Raw genomic sequence first — 17,707 nt, 5'->3', positions numbered from 1 at the left:
CGTCAAATTAATTATTTTACTTTTTCCTGTTTTCCACCTTAATAAATCACAAACGAAATTAGATACGATATCGGCGTCGAAAGAAATATTCGGGAAAGAAATATTCGGGAAAGAAATATTCACTTAACATTACATAATTTAACAAAGTTCGAGAAATTTTACATTTTGAAATCGAGCTTCGAGCGCTGTTCGAAAGCGGACGTTGAGGTTTCTAGATTGAGACTCGAGATGGAAGAAAGGACGACGGAAGTGGAGACGATCCAATAATCCTAATAGAAGAAAAAATCTATAACAGAATTTGCCCGCGGTCGAATAGCGTCGTTCCTTTCATCTCTGCCTATGTACAAAGGCGTCGGTCGCCGCAGGAACTGTTTTCCGCGAGATATACACAAGTTTCTTGCACGAAACATCTAATAACTCCGGTTAGACGCCGAGCGCCGTAGAGTTATCCGAGTGAAAGATAAATAGCGACCGTTTTGCTTTGCAGCTGGTGGTCGTTTCGAGGTAGACGAGCGATCCGGAGTTGTACGCACCCGAGGGACCGAGCTGTTTCAGCTGGACATGGAATACGTTCTGTACGTGAAAGCGGAGGATCAGAACGGTCGTATAGATGAGAGGCGTTTTCAGTCGACTCCTGAGGAGCGGCTATCGATCGTAGGTGGAAAACGCCCGCCGCAGTTCTACATGAAGGCGTACGAGGCCGAGATACCGGAAAACCAGAAGAAAGACTCCGAGTGAGTTGAATGTCTCTATCAGATTTCGCCTCTGGGAACGTTTTCGCGTTACTCGAATTACGATGGAGCTCCTACCGGCAGCTAACCGCTGAATTCGAATGCGAAATTCAATTTCTATCCAGCTAGAAATACAATCGGGTCAGAAATATTCGTACCTTTCGTCTGTGTCAAAAGAATCTGTCTAAATTAAATGACACACTCGACAGTTTCAAATAAATATTTCATTATAAATATGTACGCGAATAAACTCGACACTTGTAAGTATTTGTAATGAAATATGTTGTTTTCAAGTTAACGATGTGACACGTTTTATTAACACATTGTAAGATTAAATGATATACATACATATCTTAGTAATTTTTCATTTGAAGTCCCACTTTGTGTAGTACTTTTTGATTTACTTTTGATTTGACGATTTATCTGAATCAAAAAAAAAAAAAAATATTAGTCATTCCATTTAGAAAACTTAAGGTGACCCTAATATTTCAACAAAAGGTAAGGTAATGAAAAACAGATTAAAGCGCTGTATGTCGCCCTAGATACCATGGCAATTTTTGTTTGAAATATTTGATCGTACAACGAATACCTTACGAGTTATTCGAGGTCGTCGTGTTAGAAAACTCATTTTGTATATTTAATAACGAAATAAACATATTGAATATTAGAAAAACTCTCGCAAGTCTCATCCCGTACATTCTAATACCTCTGAAAATATTTATTTGAAAACCTCATGTCTGTCACTTAATTTACACAGATTCTTTTAATACACACAGAAGGATACGAATATTCATGGGACTGACTGTGTACTGCTGAAAATGTAGAATAACAGAAATGTAGAAATATTGAGTTAGGTATCGACTTTGCCACTTTGGGATTCGATTGGTCGATGCAACATTGGATTCGTTTCAGCATCATATCGGTGAAAGCAAAATCGTTCGCCGATCGCGAGATACGTTACACCCTGAAGGCGCAAGGTCAAGACGCAGCTGGAACGTTCAATATCGGTCCGACTTCCGGCATCGTGAAGCTCGCCAAAGAATTGGACTTTGAGGACTTGCGTTATCCCCACGTCTACTCCCTCATGGTGACAGCCACGGAGGATTCGGGTGGCTTCTCCACGTCCGTCGAGGTATAACAGCGAATGAAACTGATTTCGTATCGGACTTCGTAGTAAATAGTTTCAGCGAGTAAAAAAAGGGACTGGTTCGTTGAAATTCGCCCGTGGACACGTTTACGCGTTTCAGTTGACCATTCGAGTCTCGGACGTGAACGACAACGCGCCCAAGTTCGAGCTGCCCGATTACCAGGCCCACAATGTCGACGAGGACATCTCCTTGGGCACGAGTATACTGAAAGTGAAAGCAACGGACGCGGATTCCGGCATGAACGCGGAAGTCGAGTACCTGGTGTCCGACGATCACTTCAGCGTCGACTCGAGCGGGATCATCGTCAATAATAAGCAACTCGACGCGGACAACAACAACGCTTACTACGAATTCAGCGTCACTGCCAAGGACAAAGGTACGCTCGAATTTTTAGAATCGCGTAGCCACCGTATGTCGATTAAATTTACGTCTCGAAAATCGACACGTTCATCTCTACGTCATCTGAGTATATATGGGTGACAAGGATCTTTCCCGAAAGAATTCAGAAATTTACTTCGTATGTTAAGCCTCCCAACTAATTTCGATGCACTGTCTCAGGCGAGCCTCCAAAGACCGGAACAGCCACGGTGCGCATATACACGAAGAACAAGAACGACGAGGAGCCAAAGTTCTCTCAGCAGGTGTACACGCCAAACGTGGACGAAAACGCCGGGCCCAACACGTTGGTCACGACCGTGGTCGCTTCGGACAAGGACGGCGACAACGTTCGGTTCCAATTCGTCGGCGGCAACACCACCTCGGGTCAGTTCGTGATCGAAGAGATTACAGGTGTGATTCGACTCCACGGGAAGCCGATCTCCTTGGACAGGGACAAGTACGAGCTGAACGTAACAGCTCTGGACGACGGTGCTTGCTGTCCGAACGGAAAGACCACCGCGCACACCAGCACAGCCGTGGTCGTGGTCTTCATCACGGACGTAAACGACAACAAGCCGGTGTTCACGGATTGCAGCAGCTACAACCCGAAAGTCGAGGAGGGAGCTCCGAATGGCAGCACCGTCATCAAGGTGCAGGCCACGGACAAGGATAAAGGCGTGAACGGTCAGGTGAAGTACTCGATCGTCCAGCAACCCAATCAGAAGGGAACCAAGTTCACCGTCGACGAGGAGACTGGCCAGGTTCTCACGAACAAGGTAAACACGCCGTTTTTAATTGGTGGTGCTCGATGCTATAGGGATAAGCTGGTCGAGAAGCGGACCTCGTAGATTGCTAGGAACGTGTTTTTTATTTAAGTAGGAGAGAACGTATCATTGGGCAGTCGTTTTGGTAAAATTCGTGGGGTTTTGGAAGTTTTTTTAGTTCTTTCGATAGCTTTCAATAATCTATGAATTTCCATTTGTATTTTTAAAATTGCTGCATTATTCGGTTGTCTGGAAAGTCCATGTCGATTTTTGGTAGATAATAAATAACGTGTATACATCCCTTAAAAGGTGAAAAGGTTGTGGAACAAAATAGTACCTACGTAATTTAATAAATATTTATCAAAATTCAAACGCGCCTTTGAATTTTTCTTAAAAATTGACACGAACTTCCTGGACGACCCAATAAAAATCACATTTTTAGCAGATTAAATAAAAATGTTAAAGGCGTAAGATTACGACACTCTGATGTTTTCAGGTGTTCGATCGCGAAGGGGATGATGGAAAATTTGTGTCCGTTACCGTGAAAGCGACGGATCAAGGTGAACCCTCGTTAGAAGGAGTTTGCTCTTTCACTGTTGAAATCACTGACGTCAACGACAACCCACCCCTATTCGACCGTCAGGTGAGTAAACTTATCAAAGTGCACGTAAAATATCGTGAAATGTATTCCGCGGAATATTAAAACTGGCAACATCGCGTATACAAACTGTAGTAGTAAAAAGTAAGCTTACCATAACAATGAGAAGCGAGACAAAGCTTTCACTCGAATACGACGAACACGATTGTTTGCTACTTTATAAACACGTTGCACGGAATCATTTTTAATCAGATTCAAAGAATATTCGCGCTCGTAGCTCAATAGAGGCTCCGTCTCCGTTTATCTCGTTCGCAGTCGACGCAAGTTGCATTTTCCACAATTTTCTATTATCTCGTAGAGAAACGCCGGTGTTGTTTGGTCGCCGACGGAAAGAGCGAGGCGGGGGGATGAACTAAAGAGGAAAATTGCTTTTCACCACATGGTCGCATTGCGCAATTTGTTGCCCTTTGTGATCTCAAGCAGTAACTATCGGGGAATTCAAACGGGCGTGTTTCAAAGAAATGCAAACGACTAACGATCGTGGCTGTTTGCACTTTGTACGCGGAATAAATTAACGGTCTCTTGCTCCCGATGAACGGAAATTATTATCAGTACTTTGCACTTTATTCGTACGTTGCTCGTCAACGTTTCTTCCATTGTTGGCGCGATACCATTTCGTATAACATAAATAAGGAAGTTCAAGTTTTCTTTAGTTTGACTTATCGAAAGAACTTCTTACGAAGTTGCGATTAAGATTCGGACGTAACGACCTGACGTTCGAGTCTTCTTTAAAATGATTTATTTAAGCGAATTCTCCAACTTCTCTAATCATAGATACATCTTAACTGATTTCCTTTCTATTCGCAGCGATACGTAGAAAACGTGAAACAAGACGCGAGTATTGGAACAAACATTTTAAGAGTGTCGGCATCGGACGAAGATGCCGACAATAACGGTGCGATAACCTATTCGTTGACCTCGCCAAACAATGACCAGAGCTTGGAGTACTTTGAGATTCAACCAGAGTCTGGTTGGATCGTCTTAAAGAAGCCTCTAGACGTGAGTATTCCCATTGATGATAATCTACATATGCGTCTCTCTCTAACAGTAACAACAGAAATGGTTTTACCTGGAGGACCGACGTGTGTTCTCGAGCGAGAAACGTCCGCTTCTTCGTCCAGCCTCGACCTCGACATTTGTCACCGTTCGCCATTTGTCGCGCAACGAATATCGTTATTATAATCGTGCAACGTCGACCTGCTTGGCTGTTGTTTAACCAACCATCGGGCAAATGTACATTTCGTAGGTCGAATGATTCGTTTGCTGCGAAGAGCCGAATCAAAGCCGTGAACCCACGTCGCGTTCTCCAGCATTATATGCCCTCGTATACTCGCACACGCATACACGTACCTTAGGATGTACCTATACGCGCGTGCGTGTATACATATGATAGAATATATATAAATATACATTTATATCCATATTTATACTATATATGAATACGAACTTGAGTGTACACCTTCTGCCGATATATTGTACGTTTACGTTCACTTACGTTCTTTAACACGAATCCGTTTTGTTGCTGATCGGATAACTTTGTATACTAATATGCGTTTGGTCGGCAATTATTTCTCTAATTATCACTAATATGCAACGAAATGAGTTTCCTTTTTACGGCACATGTATAGAACTTTTTAATTCCCATTGATATGCACAATGTGTTCACTATGGTAAATACTTAGCTATGCCTGATTTCCTCAAACGCTTCATGTACCTGAATCGATCGACCGTTCGGGCTATTTTTGCAACAGAACACTCTCTCTCTGTCTCTTTCATTCTTTCTATCGAGATCATGCTCGCGGCGCGAGTACCCGTAAAAAAAAAAAAAAAAAAATAACGATTCCAAAATCGAACTTTCGAACAACCTCTTTGTCCAGTTTTTCGTTTACTCGCCGTGATCGATTCTACCATTTTTCGTTCTCCATTTATTCATTTCCTATTTTGGTCTAGCTTTCGTTCGATCATTTTCTTTCTTTCCGTTGTTCCTTCGACGAACTGCTTCGGTTCGAGGAAGTCTGTGTTCCGTTCGTTTCATTTTGCGAACACGCGCCGAACAGTAACCGCAATTTTCTTGTCATGATTTTCACGCGCGGCAAACTATTCGTACCGCGGAAGAATCGCTCGCGCGTCAAAGACGCACGCGATCGAACCCCGCGGCGATGATCGAGCGCGTGCACTTTCTCTCACTTTTCCATACCTTAGCCAACGGAGAATGATGGTCTGCGTATTTTTGTTCCCCGGTTACTTTTTTGTACACGCGCCACAGAGCCGCGGCGAAACAACCGCGAAGGAACGAACCGAATAACGGATCGAAAGGAAGGGAAACGATCGATTACCCAACTAATTACCTTTAATTATTCTCCTTAAACTAAATACTAATGTGAATGTTTTTCAAAAGGGAAGTGATGTTTTTTGAACTTCCAGGAGCAGGTGGGAACGACATTTTTTGAGCCCCACGTACGGTGTACTTCAACCTCTACGCATTTTGTGGTGCATCAGACATAAACAATTTTTGAAAATGCTTGCATATTTTATATGAATGTGTTTTTGATTCCTTTACAGGAACGGATCTCGCTCTCGCTCCTACATCCTTCCTCTCTGCTCTCTGCTCTCTCTCTGTCTCCCACCTCCACCCACGTGCCTCTGTCTCTTGTGTTTCTCCGTTAAACTTTCGGTTCTCTTCTCTTCTGTTCTGTTCGCCTACGTTTGTCGGGTACTCTCTTGCATCGTGATTCGTGCGTGGCTCGCTCTGAATTTTCTTTCTTTTTCTCCTTTGATTTTTACGATCGTTCGGCGACGATCATCGATGGAAACAATCGTTTTTACTGTTTGCATTTTGTTGTCGAAAGCATCGAAGCATACGTACGATTTCTCTCTAATTTTTCGACCTCTTTCGTGCCAGAAACAACACGGTTTAACAATTTCTCGTTTCTTTTGCATTTTGAACATTTCTCATATTTTTCTTCGTTTCTCGTCCGTTATATTTACTCTTCATCTGACGTTTCCCGGCTTTCGTCTCCTATATTCTCCCGCCAAAACCACGACGTGACTGACAATGAGCAAAAAAAAAAAAAAGTAAAAACATAAATAAATAACTAAATAACAAAAAGAGAAACGAGAGACAATTTTTTGCCGAGAGCGCAATAACGATAAACCGTAAGAAGTCTGTCCGTGGTGTGACATTTTTTCTTCTGTGATTGGGGCGGCATACCACTGTCGTAACGAAACAGAAACTAAAACGGAATAATGCGGATCTATAATATACACGACGAGCCAACGTAATATATGCATAAAAAAAAAACTAATCCACGGTAAAAACGTCCATCGGTTTTTGAGTGTCGTTATAAACGAAAGAATCAGACGAGGGGTCGTCATAATTTTTTTTCCTTCTCTCTGTAACTCCGAACCACCCGTCCACGATCCCGCCCGCCACACTTTCTCTCTCTCTCTCTCTCTCTCTCTCTCTCTCTCTCTCTCTCTTTTCTCTTCTCTTTTCTCTCTTCTCTCTTCTCTCTTCTCTCTTCTCTCTTCTCTCTCTGTCTGTCTCTTTCTTATTTCTCACGTCACCCTGTTCCTCCCGATGCCTCTTTAAACGCATTCTTGCTTGCATGCAAATGCCTGCATTGGTTGATTTCGTAAAGGAACTAATTTGAATTTCTTATTGTTTATGTTTGTGTTCATTGCACCATTTACTTTCTTCGGATTTGATGATGACAAAAAAAAAAGGGCTGTTTTCCAGTAAGTAGGAACCACATTCTTGTGTTTTCACACTTTGCATCGAGAACACAGAGGTATAACGTGCTAGCAATGTTATACCAGCGCAAGAGAAAAAAAAGAAAGTAAAAAAAAAAAAAGAAAAAGAAAAGAAAGAAAGTATAAGTATGATATTCGTTGCAGTATACTAGAGCGCCTTTCCGTTCGATTATTGAGTGTGTCAAAGACTTATCGTTTCGAAATTTATATATTTTTTTTTTTTTTCGTTCGCCTCTGTTTGTTCTATGATTAATTATTATTGTCACTCGGAGACGTCACTCTGTTTTACTTTTTTGTATCGCTATCACTTTCCGTCTCTCTTTCTATCTCTCTGTCTCTTCACTATCTCCGTCTTTGGTCAATTTTTTTTTTCTGTTTTCAATTCTTTACGTTCGGTGTTTACGTTTTACAAATACGCGAATCTGTACGGTTTCTCTTACGTTTCGTTTGGTTTCGCTCTTTTCTTTCGATAACGTTCGCTCGTGTCACCGCGCCTTTTTGTTCGTTCTCTCGTCCTGGTCTCGAGCGTATCCGCAGGTGAAGGACCTCTTCGATACCGCCGATAACGATTCTCCAGACGCTTGCGACGTCTTCGAAAACTCTGACAAATTTTTTTCCTTCAGTTCGAGTGGATCGAAGCAAAATCTGAAAACTCTCGGAATTGTTGATAGAACTGCAGGGGGGGGGGGGGAAGAGTACGACGATTGGTTCGTCGATATTTGGCGATGGTCGTGTCGTTTTATTAAAAAATATCGACCAGAGCGTAAGACTCGGTCCAACGAATATTGTATACTCTGGTGAAATGTCTTAAGCTTCTGTTTATGTGTTAAGAGCCATGCACCGAACGAAATATCTCATATGTTTCAGATGATTAACACGAATGTTAATCATCTGTGACGTACGTTATCGGCACACAGGGGATTCGTCCGCTAGAAATAATCATATGGATTCGTTTCGTCGCCCTGTGACTTTCAATGTTCCGAAAAAAAAAAGAAAAAAAAATATGTACGTGTAAAGCTTTGTTTTTCGTACGCGTAGATCGAAAAGAACGCTATTCGGGGTAAGTATCCCTTACAGGAACACCACAATGGTACCGTTCGCGCTCGAAACCGATCCAAACGCAGAGCTGACTCGATAATGACAGAAATTTTCAGGTCGATCGCGAGATTGGCAGACGCGTCGAAGAGAAAAATGTCATAAACGACCACCCCCCCCCCTTCCCTGATTAAAGAGGTCTGGAACGGTAAAAGCGGATACACACGAGACTGCATGGTCCTTCACTCTCTTCTATCTCTTTCGTTTACGTTTACGCGAATATAAAAGAAACCCTCCGGGTCGTCCACGACGGCCCTGTGTAATCGCGCTCGCCGCCGAGTGACGTGTCTCTCCGTGTGTAAAGGTCAACCGAGAAAAGCCAAAAACAAAGCACAAAGAAAGTATGAAAAAAAAGTTAAAAAAAAAAAAACATCCGCCAACAACAGTCCTGAAAAAGTGTCCTGTGAGTTGACGGCCCAATGTTTTGCCACTAGCGTGACAACTATCGCCTGCAAGTACGGGCCTCCGACAGAGGGAAGATGCAAGTCTTGCACGCAGAAGTGGAAGTTCTGTTAGACGTCGTAGACAGAAACAATAAACCACCTGTGTGGGATGTCAATGTATACGGCCCCATTCACATCAAAGAAAATGTCACAGTGGGTACTGTAGTGACGTCGGTGAAAGCCAGGTTTGTATGCCACGACATGACCGAGACAAGACACGTGACATGCCGTGCCGTGCCATGCAGTGCTACTCCCTTTGCCTTCTGTCTCTCTAGATACACGTATTTTTCTCGTCTCCTCCGTAAACCATTTGTTTCTCAACACCGTCCAACGTCCTTGTCCGCTTCTCGAAAGCCCCGTCTACTCATCGTTGCCTAATTTCTCTCTCGCCCTCTCCGTTATGCGTACATCGGTTCGTACGACTTAGTACCGTTTCTTTCACCTTGTGTGCGATCTATCGATTCTTGGTTACGTTACGTTACCGACTCTATCGTATTCCCATTTCTCTTTATTTTTTTGTCCAATGCGTACATGATGTATTTCACGGGAGCTGAAGCATGCATGGTCAAGCGCGGCGCGGTAGATCGCTGATTGGTCGGACACTCCTACCTACTACTACCTACTACTACTTACTTACTACTGTTACTACAACTACTACTACCATTACTATACTATTACCACTACTGTCTATCCCCTTACTTATGTTAATTGTTACCAATTCGACGGAGTCGATTTTCCGCAGAACGTTTGGGAATCGAGTGACACCGATCGAGAGATCTCTGGATGTATGGTACACGGGAAGCTCGAAGGAAATACCTGGTGTCCCGCGGAGGTCGGGACAGTTGGAAAGTTGGCTTCAGGAAGACTTGACTCGGTTTTCGGGAAAGGTTTATTTTTAAACGTTGCGAATCGCGAAGGACTGGGAAGGGCAACTCGCAAGGTGCTGTCAGTTGGACCAGTAATAAACCACCCTGTGGTCGTTACCTGTCCTCAAGCTCGCTGGCATTCGAGTCGACGCGTTGCTCATCCCTGTTCTTAACCCTTTGCACTCGAGAGGTGACTCTCAGTCACCACTAGGTTTTCTTTAGGTTTAATTTCTTTGGAACACGAAGTGGCAATAAAATGATTGTCGTCGAGGCAAAGGTGACCAGATTTTCAAATCTCAAATTAGAGATCTCATTCGAGAAGTCAATATAATCTTAGCATTCGTGACAATAGAATGCTGAGAAAGCATCTCGAGTTGCTGGTAGATACCAGAAAAAAAGGCCTCGAGCGCAAAGGGTTAACAAAAGGGCGCCGCCACAAAAACTAGCTATCAGTACTTAATGAGACAAAATTTTGAAACTTCGTACCTTTATATACTTTCGAACGTTGAATTCAATACTCTGAACAAAAAAAAAAGCGTTTAAACAATTCTTTTGGATCTTAACACTTGGCACGCGGGCAACGTATTTTTACGTTTTTTGCAGTCTGTCACTAGAGCGTGGGTCACGTAAAAATACGTATTTAGTAGATTTGTGGTGGATACCCGCTAACAGAGGCCCGCTGCACGCGTAATTCGGCGGCGAGGTATGCCCGCATGCCAAGTGTTAAAAAAGAAAGTTGGATCGAAAAATCCCCCAAAATCGTCAAAAATTCCATAAAAGAACCAAGTTACAAAATGTTGTCTCGGTAGGTACCGGTAGCTAGTTTTTCTGGCAGCGGCCTCTCTCGAAGAACGACGGTCTCCAGACCTCTACGTTAGTCGATCAACTCTATAACGAGGGACACCATGGCTTCCGAGCGCGCTCGCCAGAGACGGATTCGGTGCGAAGGTATTCCCGAGGTACGGGCGAACCGGCTCCGGCCGACTTTAGCGGATAACGTCCCTAGATGTGTACGAGTTCGGAAAACCAGATGCCGGATTGTCCTTAGCGCGATGATCCGTATATATAGGGTAGGCGAGGATATAGCGAGAGATCCAGGTCCCTTCGAATTGGGGTTATTGTTTTTCTTTCACGAGCAGCACACGCAGGTGCGGAAGCGGGCGCGATGTGCATCAGCGATCGCCGAGTTCCTCGTGCGAAGGGATTCATGTGGCGCGTCCGGCGTTCAGCACGCTCAGCTTTCAGCTGGCGCCTGGTCCCGCTTTGCTTAGAGCGTAATCGCGCTGTTAGAGGTCTAACCGAGCGAGAGGGCAGCGGCTAAGGCAGAGGATCCAGGGGATCTATGACGAACTAGCGAGACACGATGATTGAACTGGCTACACCAGGGTGCGAAGCAATGGCTGGCAGAGATATTATGTCAAACGAGAAAACACAGACAGATATATACATATATATATATATATACATACCGCCCCCGCGGGGGGCAGAGAGAGAGTGAGAGCGAGACATTGACGAGAAGCCGGGTGCTCCGGCCGAGATAAATACTCACTGCCACGAGTCATTACGCCTGACACTAACGCCATTGTTTTTTGTTCCCGTTTGTTATACACGCGGTCTGGTGTAGCGCGAGATGTACAAGCTGCAGGCGATGGCCCAAGACAAGGGCTACCCGTCCTCGTCGCGAACGGTGGAGGTTCAGATTGACGTTGTGGACCGTGCGAATAATCCGCCCGTATGGGACCACATAATGTATGGCCCGATCTACTGTAAAGAGAACATAGCCGTTGGGGCTAAAATTGTGTCTGTTAAAGCCAGGTCTGTCACACTGTTAATGCTCCGTGCGGCTCTGCACGAACCCGCCCTGCACGCAATCTCGTGGCAATATTGTTCTTGTGCACGTTAATTGATATTGTGTACGATTCCATATACACGCATCTACACCACTGACACACATACACACACAGAGATACACTCACGCTCGCGTACAGCGATCACGCGGGTGTAAAATATCGCGCGGATCATAAATTATATCGAATCGCATCGAGTATCGCTCGAACCTAGTACTGTCTTTGTAATTCTCGAACGTCTCGACGCGTCTCTCGCGTAGGGAGCTACGAAGAACACCCCTGTTGCTTTCTCTTTAATCTCCAATCCGTTCGATTCCGAATTTCGATGAACGATAAACCCTTGCCGAAACTTTTCGGATAATTCCGAATCGCATCCAGGGGCGTTCCTCTCGAGCACTCCAGGATAGTCGTAGAAGCTGTACCAACGCTTGACAGAGTAAAGCAGCGTGCTCAATCGTAATATCCTGCTCGTTCGGGAGATCGTCATAGAACTTGACGTATAGTAATATCAACTTGGTATCCCGATGCTGTTGCATGCCTCCGTCGTGCTGGCGGAACCGACGCCGCGAGTCCTTCGAGGTTATCGAGACAGTCCCGTTCCTTGTTTTCAAAGTTTCACGGTCGAACGAGACTCGAAGCGATTCGTCGATTCTCGATCGGTACCTAATTCGAACCGTCCATCGCTGCACGCGACGTTCCAGCGGACACGCGCACAAATGGACACGCATACACGTCAGGTGGTGAGCACGAGTGTTCGTTTGAAGGATACAAAAGAGAAGGAAGAAAATATGGGGGAGCAGAGCGTTTACGTCGCGTTCGTTCAAGCGGGATGCGAGCATCGCGCGCCTAACCGATGCGTTTCCGTTCACTCGAGTGTCGATGCGCGCCTATTATTACCGAGCCAAGTCAAGCGAACCTTCAAAGGCGCGTCTACTCGCGACGTCGTCTTTGTGCCTAAAGGAGAGACGGAAACGGAGGGGACGGACGTGCGGGGGTGTCTTTGAAGGTTCGGTTGACTTGACGAGGAAGCCGGTGGCGCAAGAGTTGCCCTCGAGGGGGCTGCTAACTTCAAGGGTAAAATTTATGTACGTGACTTGTACGCGCGTTTCTTGACGCTTGCACGAGTCTGTGTTGCGACGGAGGAAGAAAGTCTGTTTCTTGCAGCGATGGGCAAAACCCTAGGTTTCGAATAAATCTGAAGTTTGCCGACATGTTTGTCTCATTTCCACTTTCGAACATTTTCCAAAGAAGGAAACGAGACAAACATGTCGGCAAACTTCAGATTTATTCGAAGCCTAGGGTTTTGCCCATCACTGGTTTCTAGAATTTAGGGATCGTATCGGGTTGGCTCTAGTTACGTAGCTTTCGTATGGTCACCGGTAATGGATTGCGACGTAAAATGCGACATGCACGTACAGTCGGTCCCATACGTATTCGTATCCTTAGTGACTATTGAATATACTTATCTAAAATAAATGAGGGTTTGACGTTTCCAAATAAATGTTTCATTATAAGTAGAATGCGGATTTATATGCATTTATAGAAAATTTGAGTGTGTAAGAAACTGCAAATTGCACACAGTATGTAATATTACATTCAATTTTAATCAGTCTATTTATGTTTGAAGTATGAGACTACGAACATTAGTCGACACATGTTACTGTTGTGTTAAAGTAATACGTGTGATTTAAATACAAATTAAGTATATAATAATATAAAGAAATATTGAAAGAAAATTCATATCACCATATGTGCAGAGCAAAATAAATTCCTATTTAGGTTGAATTTTTTTAAGTACGTTTGCAAAGACTTTATTTCGCACGAACATCCGCAGTCTAATTATGTATAACAAAAAATTTACTTGCAAACATCAAACTTATCATTTAATTTAGACAAGTTTCTTCAACGGACATAGACGGATACTTATGAGACTGATTGTATATCTATATGTTTAAAATATAGTAATCAGGGCACTTAGCAACGATAGCTCAGCTTTCTACGTGTCCGAGCGGAACGTCCCAGATGGACTTCCGGTAGGAATTGGTTAATTATGCGTCCAGCCAGATGCCGTGACCACGTGCTACAGTACTAGTGGTCGACGCGTTTCATTGTTCAGACTCGGTGCAAGCATAACGTCACGCGATCGCGCGGATGTCGAACGCGTGCCAATTTCTTCCTGTGGTTTTATGCGAGCGTCGTAATATGCAACCACCATTTCGCGTTACGAGTATAACCTTTATGGTCCAACCACGTTATGCATCTTTCGATTCCACGTCATGTTTATATCGGTGTTGTTTGATACTTGCTCGATGGCAGATACTTGGGAGGTATCGTTGAGCGTTCTAATTTTATCGAGGATTTGTTCTTAGAGCAAACGATTGATAATTATAAGGAGTCATTGGTTAACTTTGAGGAACGTTAAACACTTTAGCTACATTACAGAACAGACTTGTATTACGTTCAAGTATTAGATTCAAGTAGTACATTCAATTTTGATCGGTCTGTTTATGTTCGAAGTATGAGTTGATTTAATTTATGTTTACATTACAAATGTTAGTCGATACATGTACCTGTAATATTCTTTATCAATCTGTATTAGAGTAACACACGTGATTTAAAATACAAAATAAATCAACTCACACTTCAAATGTAAATAGACTCGTAAAAATAAGTACACGTCAAGTTTGTGCTAGATACAATTTACGAATGAAAAATAATATCTTTTATTCTCGAGTCTTTATTAGTAGCAAATTCAAAGAACGAACCATCGAAGACGTTATTCCTTCGAAAGCAACGTTCCTTTCCAATCAAAACTCAATTCGAAGCGCTGGTGATTGAAATTTGTCCCCGATCGGCGATTGGTCGGAGGGTAGCATCGGCTAATCGAGTGACGGATTAACGTAATCGGTGGTGCACGAATGGCGAGTCAAAGCCGCGAACGTTGCGTTCGTTCTAGCGATTCGTCACCGATTCCAACCGGCGAGAATCGTACGGTGTGCGTGCGCGTGCCGTAAACAGTTTTTTTTTTTTGGGCATGTTTTGCAAATATTCGCTTCCCTCGGGCACAGAACGAATCCCGCGTTTCCGTTGCGCTCGCGATTCCCCATATTTTCTGTTTCTCCTCCGTCGTTCTTCTCTTCTGTTTACGTTTCCTGCACCGGATTGGCTTTTTTCAAAATTCTTTACCACGCACACGTATTGGTTTTTCTTTTTCATTCTTTCGTTTATTTTCGCCCGTCTCGTTATCGTCGTTTCCGCGTGTCGTCGATTCCCGCGCCGTAAACGTACGCGATACACCCGAAAACGCGCGTCACCGGACACCAACGACACCTGCGAAAGCGATCGACGATCTCGCGGCGCGCGTTCATCCCTTCCTGCCCGCTGGAGATAGTTGTAAATTCGACAGGACCAATTAACATCATTAATTATCGTTCGGAGCAACCAAAACACCTGTATCTTGCAACTCGAACGATTTATATCGTTTTGTAATTTCATCTCTTTGTTTCCTTTCAACGTATCGTACTCCAAATTGCCTGAACTAATTTGAATTTCGTATATTTCGATCTCCATATTTTCATCGAATCTAGGTCTGGGCATGAAGGGGTGAACTGTATCGTAGGAAGAAATAAAGATCCGTCCTGGAGATTGAACGAGATGTTATACTCAAGGTTCGAAGCTACTTGGCGCTGTTTATATTCCGCGTGATCACTCAGGACCGATCGTTCTTTCGTCTTACGATCACAGGGCGGTGCACGCGATCGAAAACCCGATCGAAAATCCGATTGAAAATAGATCGATGAAGCGGTAAATATTGAGCTTAATGGAAATTGCTTGCAACGAATGTTGCTCGATTCGAAGTGAACGAGGTAACGTACTATTTAACCCTTCCGCTCTGTGCAAATCAATAACAAGCACGCCTGGCGATTATATTTCACAATACGCCCCGGGCAAATTAAGTCATATACAAGGGTTCCGATAACAATTGATACGTAATTATTCAGTCGATAGACGAGCAATATCGACTGAATTTTGTTTGACACCGCCAAATGAACGCTTAGTAATTTCGAGTTTACTATTTCTGATAATTAGAATTAAGAAGTTTATAAACTCAATTTCTTTTTTTTTTTTTTTACTCAAACTTTTTTTGGTTATATAATTGTTCATCGTTGTTTGGAACATCCAGAATGGAATCGTGATTTTATTTTAGAAAAATAACTTTACTGTTTCGCGTTGAAAATAGCGAATTGAAAAGTGTCGATAATGATAAAGGGTTCATCGAAGGCAAACAACATTCGTCAGACTCGATTTCCATTAAAATCAGTATCCCCGGAATGGTCGAACCTGGTCTCGGTCGCCTGCCCTCGATCCTGTTTACACGAACCATGGTTTGACGACGCGTAGCGTCCGGCATCATTCGCCATCATTTTTCCTTCCGTTCACCGGCCGTTTTCTTTTTCCAATTTTTTGCGAGATCTGCATCGAGTATAGATCATCGATGTGTATACATATTATATATACTTCATACATACGTATTGTACATTACGTGAATGCCGTATTAATTTTTGGGCATGTTTCGTCAGTTGCTTATCTGCGGTAGGTTACCGTATTGTTCTTGAAAGTGACTAATTTTTGTTCCATATATACATACATATATATATATATATATATGTATCTAATTTTTATTTTTCTTCAGACGTTTGGTGCGTTTCATTTCGTACTTTATCGTTGGAACACTGGTTATATACCTGTTTATTTTCATCTTTAATTACTTTCGAGAGCGTAGTGTGTTCTCGTAGTGGTTCTTTTTAATTTTGCGTGCCGGTCAGAACATTTTTGCGCCAATCAGCGGCAAGCTCTGTAAGAACTTAGACACTTGAGAGTTTTCCTAGTTAGAGCATCTACTCGGGACTTGGTTAGCGGATCGAGTCGGCCGACGTCGATCGACGCGCGAATAAATTGCAAATGCGCTCCGGTAGATTTAAGCGTCGTTCGCGTCGCGTGATTAGGGGCGGCCCGACACGGTGCGACGCTTTCGTCGACTCTGCCGCACGGTCACGTGCCTCTCTGGTGAACCACAAAGGCGAGTGTCAGTCGACGCCGGGGATGCGAACAATGAATTTTCGTATGCGGTCGATCTATTGCGAACGCTGGAGATGTGGGCGAAAATGACGACGAAAGAGATTTCCTGTGTTCTTTGATTTTGCCGAAGGGAGTACAGGCTAATCGACAAATGTATCACGCTGAAACACCAAGAAAAAAAGTACAGGAAAAAAAATGAAAAAAGAAATACACCACGCACCATGGTTCTGGGGACAATTAAAGCACTGCGGGGGTGGATAGGTTCACGCTGTTCCGTTCGTGTCGTTACTGATCTCGTCTCGTTGTCAGAGCGACTCGATGGTGTTCGTTAACTCGCTTTCTATGCCACTCATAATTAGGGGTCACGAACACGTTGCACCTGCGAGGTGGAGGGTCACGCTTACGAGCTACTAACACTGTCGTTCCCCGATTATCATCCTTTACGTTGTCACACTTCCGTGTCTTTCATCCGTTAGACGTTTCCTGGAGACGCGCGCAAAGTATTCCGGAAAACAGGAAGGGAACAGGAAGGGACTCTTTCTCAGCATGCATCGACCATTTCGAAATGGGACGTTGATAAAATAAGCAAACGCGAAAATATGTTGTCGCGCGTGCTCGGGATTTAACGTTATCGTTGAATTCATATGTTTACTTTCACAGCGATTGGCGAGGAAGCCACGAGAAACTGATAACTGCGGATATTTATGCATTTATGACAGGTATAAATATGCAAGTATGTACTGTCAATCTCATAAATAGACTCTGGATCTTTATGCAAAATGAAATCATTGGAAACATGCCTAGAAAAATAGAACCTAGATAGGATTTAATTTTTCTATCCGAATATTATAATATAAACTTTAATTTCAATATTTGTTTATATTATTGCATACTCTATCGATTTTGTAGCTTCTTGGACATTCAAATTTCCTATAAATGCATAAA

General features: G+C 43.5%; 1 protein-coding gene across 2 annotated transcripts in view; it reads left to right on the top strand.

Annotated features, from left to right (window-relative positions):
• Window positions 1-16,970, top strand: part of LOC128895687 (neural-cadherin-like) — a 64,060-nt gene extending 47,090 nt beyond the window's left edge. Inside the window, exons 5-11 of one of the 2 annotated variants that reach the window (XM_054158507.1) lie at window positions 488-734; window positions 1,644-1,863; window positions 1,979-2,255; window positions 2,438-3,033; window positions 3,518-3,664; window positions 4,487-4,678; window positions 11,461-16,970. In XM_054158507.1, the coding sequence (XP_054014482.1) occupies window positions 488-734; window positions 1,644-1,863; window positions 1,979-2,255; window positions 2,438-3,033; window positions 3,518-3,664; window positions 4,487-4,678; window positions 11,461-11,739 (1,958 nt within the window). In that variant the 3' untranslated portion in view covers window positions 11,740-16,970. The other variant, XM_054158509.1, reaches the window with a different exon arrangement.
• Window positions 16,971-17,707: the final 737 nt, after the last annotated feature.

Source organism: Hylaeus anthracinus, unplaced genomic scaffold, assembly GCF_026225885.1.
Source record: "Hylaeus anthracinus isolate JK02 unplaced genomic scaffold, UHH_iyHylAnth1.0_haploid 5, whole genome shotgun sequence".
Lineage (NCBI taxonomy): Eukaryota > Metazoa > Arthropoda > Insecta > Hymenoptera > Colletidae > Hylaeus > Hylaeus anthracinus.
Note: the sequence above shows the minus strand (reverse complement) of the source record. Positions and strands in the feature narration are given on the sequence as shown.